Below are 16,723 nucleotides of genomic sequence, written 5' to 3'. Positions count from 1 at the left end.
CAAGTCATTTACCTGGCAGTGACCCCAGGCAGCACTGGGCAGGGAGAGAGGCAGGGAAGGGTATGCCCAGTACAGGTGTGTTCATGGGCAGGTGACCTGTGGGAGCACCTGGGCTCCATCTCACACTCCCTCTGGGAGGCGGTGGTTTTGCGCACACTTCAGGGCCCGCCCACTTTAGGGCGATGAAGCCAGACATCTCTCCTGCCCCTCACCGGATGACACTTCCCCGAGGGTATTTCCTGTCTCAGTTAGCTTGTGCAAGCTCCTGTGGCTGGAGAAAGCCCTTGGCAGAGTTGCAGATGGCCACAGGCCGAAGCCAAAGCCAGGTGGGGCTGAGGGGTGCGTATGGGGCGTCAACAGCATCTGCCCCGATGGGGACAAGCCCCGTTCTCACCCAGAGGGCTTGGTAAGCAGGCTCTGGTGTTTAGCCAGAGGGGCTTGGCCTCGGGGAGGACAGGTCTGGAGGGATGAGGCAGCCTCCAAATATCTACAAAGCCTCTTGGGACAGCAGGGTCTGCTACATTTCCTGGCCCCCCAGGGGAGAGCCAGCACCAGGAGGCTGGAATCACCTGAGCCAGAGGCAGAGCTCTCTCTGGAGCAGAACTGCGGCGACCGGAGCACGTGGCATCGCCCAGAGAGAGTGTGTGAGTAGGGCCACGTGGCAGGGAGGCAGGGTGAGGACCAGGGACCTGAGAGTGTGGGGCTGGAGCCCCAGGCAGCAAGAGCCCCTCGAAGAGAGCAGGGTCAGGGTCAGCCGTGCCTCCACCTGGAAGAGCACACATACACACACATCATACATGTGCACACACATGCACACACATAGACACCCGTGCACACACATCTGTGTGCATGTGGAGACACATATATATACACACATACAGACACACACATTTGCACATGTGCACACATACACACGCATACACACAAAAACAGGGACACACATATGTAATACCCATGGTCACATGCACAGATACTCAGGCATACGCGCACACACAGCATGCATGCACATGGTCACACATACATATACACACGCATGCACACACATGACACAGATGTGCACACATTAACACGCACAGCCCTTGACAACTCCACATTACCCTTGGCCCTGACTTCTGCCCTGGAGGTTGCAGGTGAGCATGGCTTGGAGTCAGACATGTGTGGGACCGCCGTCCGCCAGCTCTCTCACAGCCCCCCGCCCCTCATCTGTAGAATGGATCAAAGCATCAGCCCGGGAGGGCTGTCGAGAGTCTCCAGGGAGATGGCAGTGGGAACTGGCTTTGGAAATGGTCTAATGCTGACCAGGAGTCAGGGATTAGTGCTGTCACCTACGTCAGCCACGTTACTGTTCCCGCCTTACAGATACAGACACAGGTGTGTGGGAGGCATCTGTGCCAAGCAATGACGGGGGACCCCAAGGCATGCATTCGCGGCCTCCCTTGTCCTCCGGCCCTTCCGTAGGTGGGCAGGGTCTCCCAGCAGCCCAGGCCTGGGATGAGAGAGACCCGTCTGCTCTCCTTGGAGTCTTAACTCTTGGGGGACAGGAGTGGAGGGTTCCAGGGAGCAACTGTTTCCACATGGACTGAGCTGGGCCAGGACCTCTAGAACGGGTGCAGGGGAAAATGCTGAGGGGTGCGCTTCTGGCATCTGAGATTTTAGAAAAGGCGGGGTCCCCGAGCCATGCCCAACCTGATGGACATTTTCCTAGTCCCGGAAGCCTCTGTGTGGTTTGGCGCAGAGCAGCGGCCCTGGCCTCAGCCCGGTATTGTGGGTGTTAAAAGTCGCAGCTCTAGGGGAGGGGGGGCGCATTGCCAGCTGTCCCCCACCCACCAGGCCCACGCCCTCCCATCATGAGCAATTCCTCCCTGTGGCCTTCCCAGCCCTGACACCCTCTCCACCGAGGGCCCCAGCTCCATGGCCTCCAGCAGCAGGCCCGGGGCAGGGCTTGCCCTGTGACGCTGAGCGAGAGGGCTGTGTCCTCTCTGTGCTCCTCGAGGGCTGGAGGGAGGGACAGCAGTGCGTGGCAGGAGCCCAGGCCAGGATTCCCACCCTTTCTCCACTCCACCTTGGCCAGCCCTTCCCTCTGGATCTCAGTCGGATGGCCTGGAAAATGGAAATTGGAGTTGCTTCATTTTGAGGCTGGTCCGGAGTGGGGAAGCTCAGGCAGCTCTCGAGTGGGGAGCTGGGGGAGACAGCTTGGGCCTGGGGTGTGCAGAAACGGAAGAGCTTTGCAGCCCCCCTCCTTTTGACAGTTGTCTGCATTTCTAGGTAGGGGCCGGGAGACTCCTCTCTTAAGTCCTGCATCTTGTCTGGAGCACTTTCTGGCCGCCCACCTGCCCACTCCATGCCCACCTGTGTTGAGAGGGCCTCTAGGAGGTTTTCTTTTTCTTTTTCTTTTTTTCAGACAAGGTCTCGCTCGCACTATCACCCAGGCTGGGGTGCAGTGGCGTGATCTCAGCTCACTACAACCTCTGCCTCCTGGGCCAGGTTCAAGTGATTCTCCCGCCTCAGCCTCCTGAGTAGCTGGGATTATAGGTGTGCCCCACCGCATCCGGCTAATTTTTGTATTTTTAGTATAGACAGGGTTTCACTATGTTGGCCAGGCTGGTCTCAAACTCCTGACCTCAAGCGATCTGCCCGCCTCGGCCTCCCAGTGTCAGGATTACAGGCGTGAACCACTGTGCCCAGCCCCATAGGGAGCTTTGATGGCCCAGATCAGAGGGCCCCGAGAGGCAGCGGCCTGGAGAGGGGAAGGGAACACCAGATGGGCTGGTTGCCAAGACAGCCCAGCGGCACTAGAGGCCATGCCAAGGTCAGGACACAGAGCTGTGTTTTCAGCTCAGATCAGAGACTAGGGGTCAGCCAGGGCAGAGGCTGGGATCCCAGCATGGTGAAGGCAGAGCCAGGACAGGAGCCAGGCAGGCAGATCCCAGACAGGGAAGCAGAAATCAGATGCATAAACAGCAGCATAAACAGCATAAAACAGCATAAAACAGCAGCAACCCAGAGCCTGGACACTTGGGCTTCTGCTCCCTTAGACAAGAAGTCTGCTTTGGTATGTCAGGAAGGAGGCAAATGAGAGAAACCTGGCCAGTGGTAGCTTATTCCATAAGGACATTTATTGTTTATTCAACAAGAAGTCCAGGAGTAGAGGTGGTCTCAGGATTGGTTTGGTGTCCAAGGAAGCCAGGCTGTTCGCTGACTTCTTAGTGAGTTGGCTTTTGTCTGCATTGGTTGATGCCTCATGATTACAAAGTGGCTGCTGCAGCTCCAGGCATCACATCCTCACCTTGTATGTAAAGGCAGGAAGTGGAGGGTGAGGTGAAGCTCCCAAACAGACTCCTTATGTTTCATGAGCCTGTGCTGGGTGAAGTGACCACCTCCTAGTTGCAAGGGAGCTGGGAAACTGAGTACCTGGCCAAGCAGAAAGGGATTGCTCGGCCCGGTTCAGATCAGTCCTGATTCCTTTCCTGGGCCACATGCACAGAGGCACAAGAGGGAGTTCTGGAGCAAGGGAAGAAGGGGCAGCAGGGGCCAGGCAACCTGCAGAGTCCACTCCATTTGCTCTCCCACTGGTGCCGACCTAGGAGCTGGTCCAGGATTTCTGCCACCCTCTGTTCCTGGGACGGGCTGGCGGGCAGAAGGCCAGCAGGGCACCGGGGAAGATTCCTACCTGCCCTCCACTCTCCTGCCCCGGGCTTTATTCTCTGACCTTATGGACCGCAAACAGTACACGAGAGTCACGGAAGCCTCAGAGTCCCAGCAGTCTCTGGTGTGGAGAGGGCAGTGCCCCGGCCAGTCTGCCAGGCCGCAATGACATCATCAGGGCCACTGCCCCCGAAGGCCGTGGCCTGGTTTTCTTGGGCTGGGTCCCCACGCCCACAGCTGCCCGCCCAGGTGAGCTCATGCCTGGGCAGTAATAGGATCAATTTCTCCAGGTCAGCCACAGCCAGGCCAGGAGGGCTGAGACACTGGCCAGGGCAGATTCCAACCAGGGCCCCTCTGTCCCGATCTGCAGGCTCTGTGGGCAGGGGTGTCCTGGTGGGAGGTGCCTCATGAAGGAGTGAGCTAGGCCTTTTGTACTGGCTGGTGGGTCACTTCAGGGGAAGCCAGAGCTTTGCCCAGAATGGGGAACGCTAGGGGATGCCAGCAGGAGCCCAAGGCGGGATCCCTCCCCAGGTCTCTCCAGGCTCCGCCCTAGCCTCCCCCCACCATCCCTGCCTCCTCTCATGGTCCCTTACCTCCACCTCCTGGTCCTTGGGACCGCCCCCTGTTAACTATGACTATCTGAGGTCCCCCTGGGATACTGCAAGCAACCCCACCCCAACTTACCACTTTCACTCCCAAGCCTGCCCCTCTCCCATGCCCTTGTTCGACTGGGGGCATTTCTACTATTCCCAGCAGCCAGGCCTGAAACGGAGACACACTCCAGCCTTCCCCCAACCTCCTGCCCCCAGCCCCGGGAGCACCAGGGCCTGACGCGTCTCCAAATCCCCTGCGCTGGTCGTCCCAGGCCCCTTCCATCACGTGACCTGACAGCCACCGTCTCCTTGCTCCTCCCCAGAGCCCCTAACCTTGGCTGTGGCCCGTCAGCTTCTCCAGGGATGCCAGCGGCTAGGGCAGGAATCGGAACCCTATCCTCCTTCCGGAGATTCAGGAGACTGGCGTCCACCCTTCACTGCTGTGTGATCTGAGCCAGCCGCCCCACCTCTCTGTGACTCCACCAAGTTCGGCCAGGGTTGAGGCAGAGCTGTTGGGAGGATGAACTGTGGTTTGGTGGATGAGGTACTGCTTGGGACCCCGGCCTCACCGCCCATTTGCTGGGTGATTTCGGGCAAGTCACTTGCAGTCTCTGAGCCTCTGTTTCCATCTCATTTGTGATATCTCCACAGTGACCCTCCCAGTTTCACGGACCCTTCTAAGGACCAGAGAGGGGAATGGCTGAAAGAATTGGCCCTGGGGGTCAGGGGGCCCTGGGCCAGACATCCAGGCCATCAGAGGGCTGTGTCCCTTAGTGGGGTGGAGGGAGAGCCTGTTCTGCAGCCCACAGCAGGGCCTGAGCCCAGGGGGCCCAGCCAGAACCCTGGGTCCAGGGTCAGAGCCCTGAGTAGCCGCTGAGTGCACCCTGGAGATGCACCTGCTGGGGAGGAGCCCAGAGCAGGCCACTTTGTCCCCAGGGATCCCAGGACTGTCCCCCAGGCCCAGGGGCACTGCTGAACTGGTGAGGGGGCGACTCAGGGAGACCATCTGCCTGTGCACCATGGACCCTCAGCTCAGCCCAGCAGGTCCCTCACGCCCCTGGGCCCCGGGGCCCACCCAGGTTCCCAGCAGGGATCTCCGCCCACCCTGAGCCTATTTCTGGCACACAGCGCCTCCTGCCGGCCTCTTTGGGAGCAGCAGGGACTCATGGGGCTTCTGAGTCCTGTCTCTCAGGTCTTTAAAGGAAGGAGAAAGTCTCCTGGTCCCAGGCTCTGGGTCTCAGCCACCTTTGACTCCTGCCTCCCTCAAGCGGAGAGAGATGGGGCCGCACTGCAGGCTGGTCCCAAGCAATCGTGGCCACTCTCGTTTTTCTGGAAAACCTTCTACAGGTCATGTGCCACAAGGGGCGTATTAATACTCACCCTTCCTCTCTCCTCCCTCTCTTTCTTCCCTTCCTTTTCTCTCTGTCTGTGTGTGTGTGTGTGTGTGTGTATGTGTTTTCTCTCTCTCTCTTTTTTTGTAGATGGGGTCTCGATGTGTTGCCCAGGCTAGAGCGCAGTGGCACAATCGTAACTCACTGTAGCCTGGAGCTCCTGGGCTCAACCTCCTGAGTAACTGGGACTGCAGGCCTGTGCCACCTCGCCCAGCTAATTTTTTTTTATTTTTTGCAGAGATGACGGTCTCACTGTGTTGTCCAGGCTGTTCTCAAACTCCTGGCCTCAAGTGATCCTCCAGCCTCAGCCTCTCAAAGTGCTGGGATTACAGGCATGAGCCACCACTCCCGGCCAGCACAGGGACTTTGACGGTGTCCGAAAGGCACTGCTTGAACCTGAGGGTCCAGGAAGACTTTCTTAATGTGAGAAGGAGGAGAGGGCTGGGATGGAGGGAACCCCGGCTATGGGTGAGGTGCTCCCACTAAGAAGCGTGACGGGGCACACGCAGCGTGGACAGCTGCAGGTCTCATGGGGTGCACACACGTGTCCCTGCCCTGGCCTGACTGGGACCTGATTCTCTGTCTCCTTTGGCCCAGGTCCTCCTGCTAGAAGCAGCAGAACGGCCCTCGAGCCCCGACAACGACCTGCCGGCTCCCCAGATCACCCCTCCCCCCTGGAACGAGGACTTCTTCCCCGACGCCATCCCTCTCGCTCACCCGGGGCCACGACAGAGAAGGCCCACGGGCCCAGCCGGTGAGTGAGGGCTGCAGAGAGGACAGGCTGGGGCAGCCGAAGGGGCCTCAGGCATGGCATCCCAGGGTCTCCCTGGAGAGGCCACACACTAGGCTCCCTGGATCAGACATGCCACCTGGCATTTTGAAAAATTAAGCTAACAGTTGAAAACGGGGATTTTACCTAAAAGCCAGGATTTCTAATTTCTCTTAAAAAGTAGACGATCTGGCCAGGCGCAGTGGCTCTGTAAGGCTGAATCCAGGAGTTGAAGGCTGGGGTTTACCATGAGTGGTCAGGATCTGCACTGTGCCAATTATTAAATATTTTCATATCAGATATGAAAATATTTCAAATGCAGATATAATTTTTTTTTTTTTTTTTGAAATGGAGTCTCTATCACCCAGGCTGGAGTGCCGTGTCATGATCTCGGTTCACTGCAACCTCTGCCTCCTGGGCTCCAGTGATTCCCCTGCCTCAGCCTCCCGAATAACTGGGATTACAGGCACGCACCACCAAGCCCAGCTAATTTTTGCATTTTTAGTAGAGATGGGTTTTTCCATGTTGGCCAGGCTGGTCTCGAAATCCTGACCTCAAATGATCTGCCCGCCTTGGCCTCCCAAAGTGCTGAGATTACAGGTGTGAGCCAGCACAGCCAGCCTAATTTCTGTATTTTTTAGTACAGACAGGGTTTCACCATGTTGGCCAGCTGGCCTTGAACTCCTGACCTCAAGTGATGCACCCGCCTCAGCCTCCAAAGTGCTGGGATTACCGGTGTGAGCTAGCGCGCCCAGCCTACAGATACTATTCTTAATCTTCACACAAAGCTTGGAAGCTTTGAGGTTACAGGGGAGACACCTGAGACTCAGAGAAGTTAAGTGACACCCCTGGGGTCACCCAGCAAGCCAGGGGCATTTTGCCTCCGTGATTCTCTGCCCTTAGAGCCCTTTGGAGTGGGCGCTCTCCCCTCCCCTCTGTTCTGTGTGTCCATTCTGATGCCGGGTTGGGGAGCAGGGGCAGAGCAGGGAGGAGAGATGCATGACAGAGGTGGCCTCCAGTGGCCAGTCCCAAGGCTGGGGAAGGGGACTGAAGGCACTCTTTGAAAGGGACTGAAGGCTGTGGGAGGAGGGCCGAGCTCAGGTCTGCTATGGGAAGGGGAACCTCTTGCTCTGGTCCGCTGGCCCACCCCTGGAGCTGCTGTCCCTCAAGTCTCACACCCAGAGAGTTATCCCATGCCCACATTCTTCAAATCTTTCTTTGGGGATGGAGGATGAGGGGGCTTCCCATCCCACCGGGGACCCAGGCCCCTTAAAAGGGGATGCCTGGCGAGACCTTCCCAACCAGGGAAATGCAGTTTCGAGAATGGCCACCAGGTGGCGCACACACCCTACCCATGGTGACATCTGCAGCCAACCTGGATCCCAGAGAGCAGGTGGGGCTCTTCCGAGGCCAGCAGCCCTTAGCCAGGCCAGCAGCCCTCAGCCAGGCCCTCCCCACCATACCACAGTCCCATGCAGCGGAGTGCAAAGGGCCCTAAGACTCCGCGCAGGTCCCTTCATCAGATCAGGAAACTTTTTTTTTTTTTTTTGTCTGAGACACGGTCTAGCTCTGTATGCCACTCTGGAGTGCAGTGGTGTGATCATAGCTCACTGCAGCTCAGATGTCCTGGGCTCAAGCCATCCTCCCACCTCACCCTCGCCAGTAGCTGGGGCCACAGGCATGCACCACTACACCCTGCTAACTTTTGCATCTTTTGTAGAGATGGGGTCTCACTAAGTGGCCCAGGCTGGTCTCAAACTCCTTGGGCTCAAGTGATCTTCCTGCCTCAGCCTCCCAAAGTGCTGAGCACACACTTTTGAGCAACCTCTCTGGGCCAGAGGGAGAAAGGACTGTCCCCTGGCCACACAGCAGGCCTTACCTCTCCATCTCCTTGTCCACCCTTGGGGCTTGGAGACCTGTAGCTGGGAAGATCCGTCCTTCAGGACCTCCTGGGGCCTCCTCGGAGGCCGCGTATTGGGGAGCACTTTGCCACAAGCCCGGTTCTTGACCCTAAGCAGGGAGACAGTAGGGTGTAAGAGAGGGACCTGGAGCTAAGCAACTTCAGCTGCGGCCTGGCTGTGTGACCTTGGGGAAGCGACAACCTTCCTGAGCCTCAGTTTCCCGCATTGAAAATGGGAACGAAAGCAGTTCTTGGAATCATAGATGTTCCTAAGTGCAAAACTAGTTTGTGAATTATAATAAACAACAACTCCAAGGTGATGTGAGTGACTTTGCCTGTTTGGGGAGTTCCAGGGAGGCGGGGCTCCTGGGGGAAGGTGGCCCGACAGCCCAGGGAGCCAAGCCTGGAGCCGCTGGAGGCTGGGGGTCCACTGTGTTCTGATGCTGTGTCTCCTTCTCTCCCCAGGGCCCCCAGGGCAGACAGGACCACCAGGGCCTGCAGGCCCCCCTGGGTCCAAAGGTGACCGAGGCCAGATAGGAGAGAAGGGCCCAGCGGGGCCCCCTGGTACGAAAACCCCCCACATATGTGATGTTGTCAACCTGCGGAAGGGGCTGGGCTCTCTCCCCTACCGGAACAGGCGAGGTGTCCCATGCACCCACAGCCCTGATCTTGCTGGGTACAAGAAAAACAGGGTCTTTTTTTTTTATTATGTTTTTGAGAGGGAGTCTCACTCTGTCGTCCAGGCTGGAGTGCAGTGATGCCATCTTTGCTCATTGCCACCTCCGCCTCCCGGGTTCAAGCAATTCTCCTGCCTCAGCCTCCTGAGTAGCTGGGACTACAGGCACCCACCAACACGCCCAGCTAGTTTTATATTTTCAGTAGAGACGGGATTTCACCATGTTGGTCAGGCTGGTCTCGAACTCCTGACCTCAGGTGATCCAGCCGCCTTGGCTTCCCAACGTGCTGGGATTACAGGCGTGAGCCACCACTGCACTTGGCACTTTTTTTTTTTTTTTTGAGACAGAGTCTTGCGCTATGTTGCCCAGACTGGAGCGCAGTGGTGCGATCTCGGCTCACTGCCACCTCCACCTCCCGGGTTCAAGCAACTTTCCTGCTTCAACCTACTGAGTAACTAAGATTACAGGTGCCCGCCACGGCTAATTTTTGTGTTTTTAGTAGATACAGGGTTTCACCATGTTTGACCAGGCAGGTCTTGAACTCCTGACCACAGGTGATCTGCCTGCCTCAGCCTCCCAAAGTGCTGAGATTACAGGGGTGAGCCACACTGCCTGGCCAAAACAGGGTCTTCAGGGGGCTTCGGGTACAGGCATGAGTGTCGAGGTTGTCAGGGGCCAGGAGCTGTTCTCAGCCATTTAAACACCTCCAGAGACCACCCTCTCAACTCCTCCTGGGTCCTGCAGGGGAAGGACCCCTGGTTCAGCAGGTACAGGGCCAGCCTAGGATGGTGGCTTACACTTGGTGTCCCTGCCACAGGGCTGAGGTCCCTGGGAGGGACCAATGGGCTTCTGGCCACCGCCTTTGCTGATTTCACCGTCCCTGCCCCGCTCAACCTCCCCAGCTGCTCCTAAGTATTCCCTCTGGACTGGGCTGGGAAGGGGAGCCCATTTCAATTACACCCCAGGACACCCCCAAGGAAGACTGTGGATTGGAGGCCACCACTGACTGGCTGTGTGTCCCTGACCAACCTTGTTTCTTTCAGGGCCTCAGTTTCCCCATTTGTAATGTCGCAGCCACCCACCAGGCTCCAGCCACCACAGTGACTGTTCTTTTCCTCATTGCAGGGCTCCTGGGGCCTCCAGGGCCCCAGGGGCTTCCTGGAGAGATGGGGCGCCCCGGCCCCCCAGGACCACCCGGCCCAGCAGGCAGCCCAGGCCCCTCACCAAACAGTCCCCAGGGCGCCCTCTATTCCCTGCAGCCACCTACAGACAAAGAGAGTGAGTGACGCGCTTGGGGGCCGGGGGAGGGCTGAGCTATGCTGTGTGCTGGCAGGGATCGACCTTCCTTGAAGGATCCTGGGAAGTGGACCCCTCCACATGCCCATCCTGCTGCACCCAACTGGCTCACTCCTGCACGCCTTCTCCAGGAAGCCCTCCATGCAGTGTTCAGGGCCTGCCAGAGACAATGGCAGGGAACAGCTTGGGAGCAAGGCTTGGCCCCCGTGCTGAGCATCCCCAGGCGAACCCAGTGCTGGCTCCCAGCCCTGCTCTTGGCCCCAAAGTGGCCTGTCTCTGCCTCAGTGCTCAGCTCCCTGCCTTTGGGGTCCCGAGCCCCAAAGATCACTCTGCTGGCTGAGTTGGCCCAGATTCCCTACCTGGCTACCCCACCCCACCAAGGTTATGCCTTGTTGCACTTCTTCCTCACCCATCCTCACTGCAGGTCGTTCAGCAGGTGTTTAGTGAGCACCTACTATGTGCAGGGCACACGGTTTTAGCCACTGGGGATACAGCAGTGTGCAAAACAAACTCTGGCCCTCGGGGGCACAGGCCAGTCCAAGAGAGCTTCTGAACACACAGAAATGTCCACTTGTACCTTGGGAGGTGGGGACAGGGAGGTGCAGAGAGTGGACGGGACCAGGACTCTGGGCCCAAGGGACCATGAGGCAGTGGGAGGCTAGGCATAGGAGTCCGTGAGCCCTGAGAGGAATATCATTTCTGGTTAAGTGTCCTGGCAACTAAGATTTTAATTTTAATTTTTTTTGACATGGGGTCTCGCTCTGTTGCCCAGGCTGGAATGCAGTGGTGCCATCATAGCTCACTGTAGCTTCTCACTCCCGGGCTCAAGGGATCCTCCCACCTCAGCCTCCTGAGTAACCAGAACCACAGGCATGCACCACCACATCTAACTAATTTTTTTTTTTTTTTTTGAGTGGAGATGGGGCCTCACTATGTTGCCCAGGCTGGTCTGGAGATGCAGTCTCACTATGTTGGCCAGGCTGGTCTTGAACTCCTGGCCTCAAGTGATCCTCCCTCCTTGGCCTCCTAAAGTGCTGGCATTGCAGGTGTGAACCACTGTGCCCAGCCTCGGGAAGGGTTTTATGAGGAAGGTGATGGCATTGCCCTGGGGCCCTGGGTCTGGTTCGGGATGGCCAGGGTGAATCAGGCAGGGGGCTCATCCTGGAGGGTTATGGGTGATGGGTTGTTAGACCCCACCCCTGTCCCAGGCAGTGTGGTTGCTGTGATGGAATCAGACACCTCAGGCACAGCTCAGAGGGTGGGCATGGAGGGCTTCCTGGAGGAGTGAACCAGTTGGGTGCAGCAGGATGGGCCTGTGAAGTGGAGCCTGGAAGAAGGTGCCAGCCCGGCGCATTGGAGAAGTGAACAGGGCAGACCCAGAGTCTGCAGAGCCTGGATATTGTTCTAGAAGGTACTTGTGTTTTATATGAAGCTGACCGACCTGGCTTTCCCTGCTCTTTGTCTGGGTGTCTCCGTGCTTCTCTAAGCAGTGGGGGCAACAGTGTCTGCAGCGGGGCCCAGGGTGATGGGAGGAGCCCCCCTGGGCTCCGTGTGGCCTGGCTCAGGGCTCAGTGCCCAGGACCAGCCTCCCAGCACTGCCAGGTCTGCCCCGCCAGACCCCTGGCTGCTCCGCTCTTCCCACAGATGGAGACTCAAGGCTGGCTTCTGCCATCGTGGACACAGTGCTGGCGGGCATCCCAGGACCCCGGGGCCCCCCTGGTCCACCAGGTAAGTGAATGATGGACTGGCCTGCATTGAAGACTCCATGCCCCCAGGGCTGGGCCTGAGCCATGGAGCCTCGAGGGGAGCTGAAGGCCGGCTGGGAGTCCATGTCTTCCGGACAGTGCTGGGGACTGGGTCTGTCCCACCCGCTGTGTGGCAGGAAGTGAAGCCCCTCGTTTCCTGGTGGCAGTGCCCCTGGGGGACTGGATGCAAGAAACCCACATGATTCTGCTGGAATAAGATGCTTGCATGAGGCTGCCCTTGCATGGGCCAGAAAGGGACACACACCAGTGGGGGATGAGGTCAGGACAGAGGTGGCAGGAAGTCCCTACTTTTGAGGCAGAAACCAAGGGCCCTGGGGCTCAAATGGGCCAGGACCTGGCCTTCAGTCCTGGCCTGACCTTCCATCATCCACATTCCTCACTGTGGGAGGAGTGCAGGGCTGACTCCCCTGCCACTCCCTGCCCGGGAAGGGAGTCATTCATTCATTCGTTCATTCATTCATACATTCATTTGTTCATTCATTCGTTCGTTTATTCATTCGTTTGTTCATTCATTCCTTCCTTCATTCATTTATTCATTCATTCATTGGTTTATTCATTCGTTCGTTCGTTCATTCATTCATTCGTTCGTTCATTCATTCATTCATGCATGCATGCATTCATTCATTCATTCCTCTGTGCATCTCACAAATATTCGTTGAGCATCTGCTACTACATGTGCTGGACAGTGAGCTAGGTTCCCGGGACTCCTGAATAATCAGAACAAACATCATCATGAAACTCTCATTCTGGTGGAGGACAGAAATGTCATCATAAATTGTGACTTTAACAGGATCTGAGGGAGCTACAAGGGAGAAGCTGGGGCGTGGCAGGGAGGCCCCGTCAAAACGTGACATTTCAGCAGATGCTCTAGGGAGGAGAGGGAGTGAACCCAGAGGGTACCTGGGAGCCTTCAGGTGACATGCCAGGTCTCAGGAGAACTGGACAGACTCCTGATATTTGTCCCCTGGAGTGCCTGTCCTCACATGCCCTCTCCAAACCTGGGAGCCAGGCCATGCTGGACAGCCCAACAAGGGGCTCCCTGCACCACAGGAGGCATGGGCCCATGTGGGGTCATGAGAGACCAAGGCCTCACTCTTCCTAGCAGGTTGGAGGTTAGTCGTGAATCTCCCTCCCTGAGCTGGGCACACACACGAGACCCGGCCCTCTGGGTACTCCACGGCCCATGGGGGAGACAGATGTGAAAACCTCAGTGGCCATGGGCGGCGGCTGGTTTACATAAGGGATTTGCTTAGGGGAGCAGTGGAAAGCTGGGAAGGCTTCCTGGAAGAGGTGATGCTCCGTGTCAGACTAGTAAGAAAACCAATAGGAAAGGGTTTGCTGGGAGAGTGGAGGGATAGGGAGGCTCCAGGAGGAAGGACAGCTTTAGCAGAGACGCCAGGAGTGTATCTGGCTGGGGCCGGGAGGGTGGGAAGGGGCCAGGCTGAGGACTTCGGAGCCCTGAAAGAGACCTAACTGGGCTTGGATTTTTGAAAGCGTGCTCTGGGGTGCATAGGGAGGGTGGATGGTCAGGAGGTTGCTATAGTAACCCTGGCAAGAGGGATGGGTCCCAGGTCCCGAGTGGGGACAGATCTGAGAGACGTACCAGGGGACCAACTGGCTGGGGCACGGGACCGGTCTGGATGGACTTCCTCCCTCGCCTGCCAGGTCTCGGGACTGGGGCTGCCTCGTGGACGAGGCCCTGGGAGGAGGAGGTGTGGGAGCTGTGAGCAGCCAGTGGAGAGGGCCCTGAGCTCTGAGGATGGAGACCTAGTTGACAGGGGCTGTTCCTCCCTCCTCCCCTGCCCCATTCATTCCCAAACCCTCCTTTGCTTCCCATGGAGACAGATCCAGAACAGGTGCTGGGGCGGGAAGCTGGGGATGCCCCTCTCTGGCCCCAGGTGACCATCTGTGACTCTGTCCACAGGTCCCCCTGGGCCTCAAGGTCCCCCAGGACCCCCAGGAACACCTGGATCCCAGGTAAGGACTTGGCCATTTTAGGTATAGTGTGGGAGGCGGTGGGGGGAGGGGTGGCCTTGTCTCCCTAGGGGAGAAGAAGCACCTTCTTACCAGCAGCAGGAGTCACTCAGGAAGGAGCCAGTTGGCCTGGCCGGTGAGATTTTACTTTATTTTGTTTTATTTATTTTTTAATTTATTTTTGAGACGGAGTCTCTCTCTGTCATCCAGGCTGGAGTGCAGTGGCGCCATCTCGGCTCATGCAACCTCCACCTCCTGGATTCAAGCAATTCTCCTGCCTCAGCCTCCCGAGCAGCTGGGATTACAGGCGCCCGCCACCATGCCCAGCTAATTTTTGTAGTTTTAGTAGAGACGGGATTTCACCATGTTGCTTAGGCTGGTCTCAAACTCCCAACCTCAAGTAATCCACCCTCCTCAGCCTCCCAAAGTGCTGAGATAACAGGCATGAGCCACTGCACCTGGCCAAGATTTTAATTTTATTAGCAGCAGCGACTGTTTGCTGACTATATCCTCCTCCCGTTATGTCAGGGAGGTGTTAGCACCACCCCCATTTCACAGATGAGCTGAGTCCCAGAGAGACCAGCTGCTGCCTGAGGTTGCACAGAGAGTGTAGACAGAGTTGGGCCAGGTCACAGAATCTCTGCCTCAGCCCCTCACCCTGCCCTGAGAATTGCCCATGGGGAGGCGGCACCCCAAGCCTGACTCAACCCCAAACCCCAGGCTCGCCCTGCCTCTGCAGCTGTGTCAGAAGTCAGGAAGAGCAGGTGCAAAGGCCCTGAAGCAGGGAAAAGCCTGGCAGGCAGTGAGCAAAGGAGTGTGTGGTGTGGGATGAGGCGCAGTGGGCAGGGCCTTACCTACGGGACCCAGGTGTGGGCTTTTGTTACAGTGGATGAAATTATTGAGTTTCAGGGAGGGTGATTCCATGATCTTATTTACATCTTTAAAAAGCTCCTCTGAGGGGCCAGGTGTGGTGGCTCATGCCTGTAATCTCAGCACTTTGGGAGGCCAAGGTGGGAGGATCGCTTGAACCCAGGAGTTTAAGATCAGCCTGGGCAACATAGCAAGACCCCATCTCTACAAAAAATGAAAAAATTAGCCTGGTGTGCTGGCGTGCGCCTGTAGTCCCAGCTACTTGGGAGGCTGAGATGGGAGGATGGCTTGAGCCCAGGAGTTGGAGGCTGCAGTGAGCTCTGCTGGCACCACTGCCCTCCAGCCTGGGTGACAGAGCAAGACTCTGACTCAAAACAAAAATTAATTAAATACGTAAAAATAGAAAGTAGACTCGGCATGTCTGGCTGATGGAATGAGTCTGTGAGAAGGACAGGGAAGGCTCTGGGTTCACTCCCTGGTGTGTGCCCGGAGGAGCTGAGAGGACCAGGGAGGCATTTCCTGAGAAGGGGAGGCTTGGGGGTGGGGGCCACCAGGAGTTCCCTTAGGAGACGGGGGAAGTGGGCACCTCATGGTCAACTGGGTGGAGATGTCAGGGGACAGCTGTTCATGGGCCTGAGGCTCCCGGGAGCCGTCTAGGCTGACGTCAGCACACGGGGGACCCTGGCCATTGCTGTTAGTATTACTGGTTCTCTACACACACTGGGCCACCTGCTCCCCTTCTTTGCCTGACAGCCGTACGTGGCATTGGCCCATTTTGCAGGCGAGAAGACTGAGGGCTCAGCTGGGGTCGCTAGTCAAATACCAGCTCAAGGTGGCTCCAGGACTGGAGGCCTCTGAGTCTGCCCTTCCCCTGCCTGCCAGGCCATCCTCCTCTCCCTTCCTCTTCTGCAGACTCGGAGCTCAGTGGGCGGGGATGGGGATGGCCAGAGGGTACTGGAGACTTGGCCGGGACAGGCAGGCCTCACATGCTGCCTTTGGTTTTCTGCAGGGCCTGGCTGGAGAGCGAGGCACGGTGGGGCCGTCCGTAAGTGTGGGCTGTGCAGATGGCCACTCCCAGGCAGAGGCTCTGATGCAAACCCAGGGCGCTGGGTGGCTGGGGTTGGTGGGAGGTTTGGCCCTGGGCGGCCCTGCTGGAGCTCAGGCAACAGGGAGTAACTGAGAAATGACTCAAATAACCTCCTGCTGCGGGGTGAGGAGGGGAGCCATCTCCAGAGGGTGGACTGACAGTCCTGAGCGCTTGCAGCCCTGGGTTAATGCACTGTGTGACCCTGGCCTTTCATTCATGTGCTATGTGGCCTGGGGCCACGTGTTAACACGCTGTGTGACCTGGGAAGTCCCTTCTTTTCTCTGAACCTCCCCAAAATAGGCTTAGACAGCCGGCCTCTAATCGACTTTCTTGGAAACAAGAATTTATGAGTCTCCCAGCCTGACCAACATGGTGAAACTCCATCTCTACTAAAAATACAAAAATTAGCTGGGTGTGGTGGTGCGCACCTGCAGTCCCAGCTACTCTGAAGGCTGAGACAGGAGAATTGCTTGAACCTGGAGGCAGAGGTTCCAGTGAGCCGGGATTGTGCCACTGCACTCCAGCCTGGGCGACAGAGTGAGACTCTATCTCAAAAAAAAAAAAAAAAAAAAAGAATTTATGAGTCTCGATTTCTGCCTCTAGGGCCAAGGTGCTTCCTTGACGTCCAAGCCTCACTGCAGGGGTGTGGGGCGGCGGGGAGGAGGAATGGAGCTTTGCTGAACACCTCTATGTGCTGGCCACAGTGGAGGTGCTCTCTTCCCCGACAGCGCATGTAAGCTTCACAGCAACCCCAA

At 57.4% G+C, this 16,723-nt stretch overlaps 1 protein-coding gene across 1 annotated transcript in view; it reads left to right on the top strand.

Moving 5' to 3' along the window:
* COL26A1 (collagen type XXVI alpha 1 chain) overlaps positions 1-16,723 on the top strand; it is a 201,601-nt gene that overhangs the window by 177,545 nt on the left and 7,333 nt on the right. The window contains exons 5-10 of the mRNA XM_003895827.4: positions 6,227-6,383; positions 8,764-8,862; positions 10,101-10,253; positions 11,916-11,999; positions 13,962-14,014; positions 15,891-15,926. Of these exons, the coding sequence (XP_003895876.3) occupies positions 6,227-6,383; positions 8,764-8,862; positions 10,101-10,253; positions 11,916-11,999; positions 13,962-14,014; positions 15,891-15,926 (582 nt within the window). The remainder of the gene's footprint in view (positions 1-6,226; positions 6,384-8,763; positions 8,863-10,100; positions 10,254-11,915; positions 12,000-13,961; positions 14,015-15,890; positions 15,927-16,723) is intronic.

Source organism: Papio anubis, chromosome 4 (genome assembly GCF_008728515.1).
Source record: "Papio anubis isolate 15944 chromosome 4, Panubis1.0, whole genome shotgun sequence".
Taxonomy (NCBI): Eukaryota; Metazoa; Chordata; class Mammalia; order Primates; family Cercopithecidae; genus Papio; species Papio anubis.
This window is presented reverse-complemented; position numbering and strand designations above follow the sequence as displayed.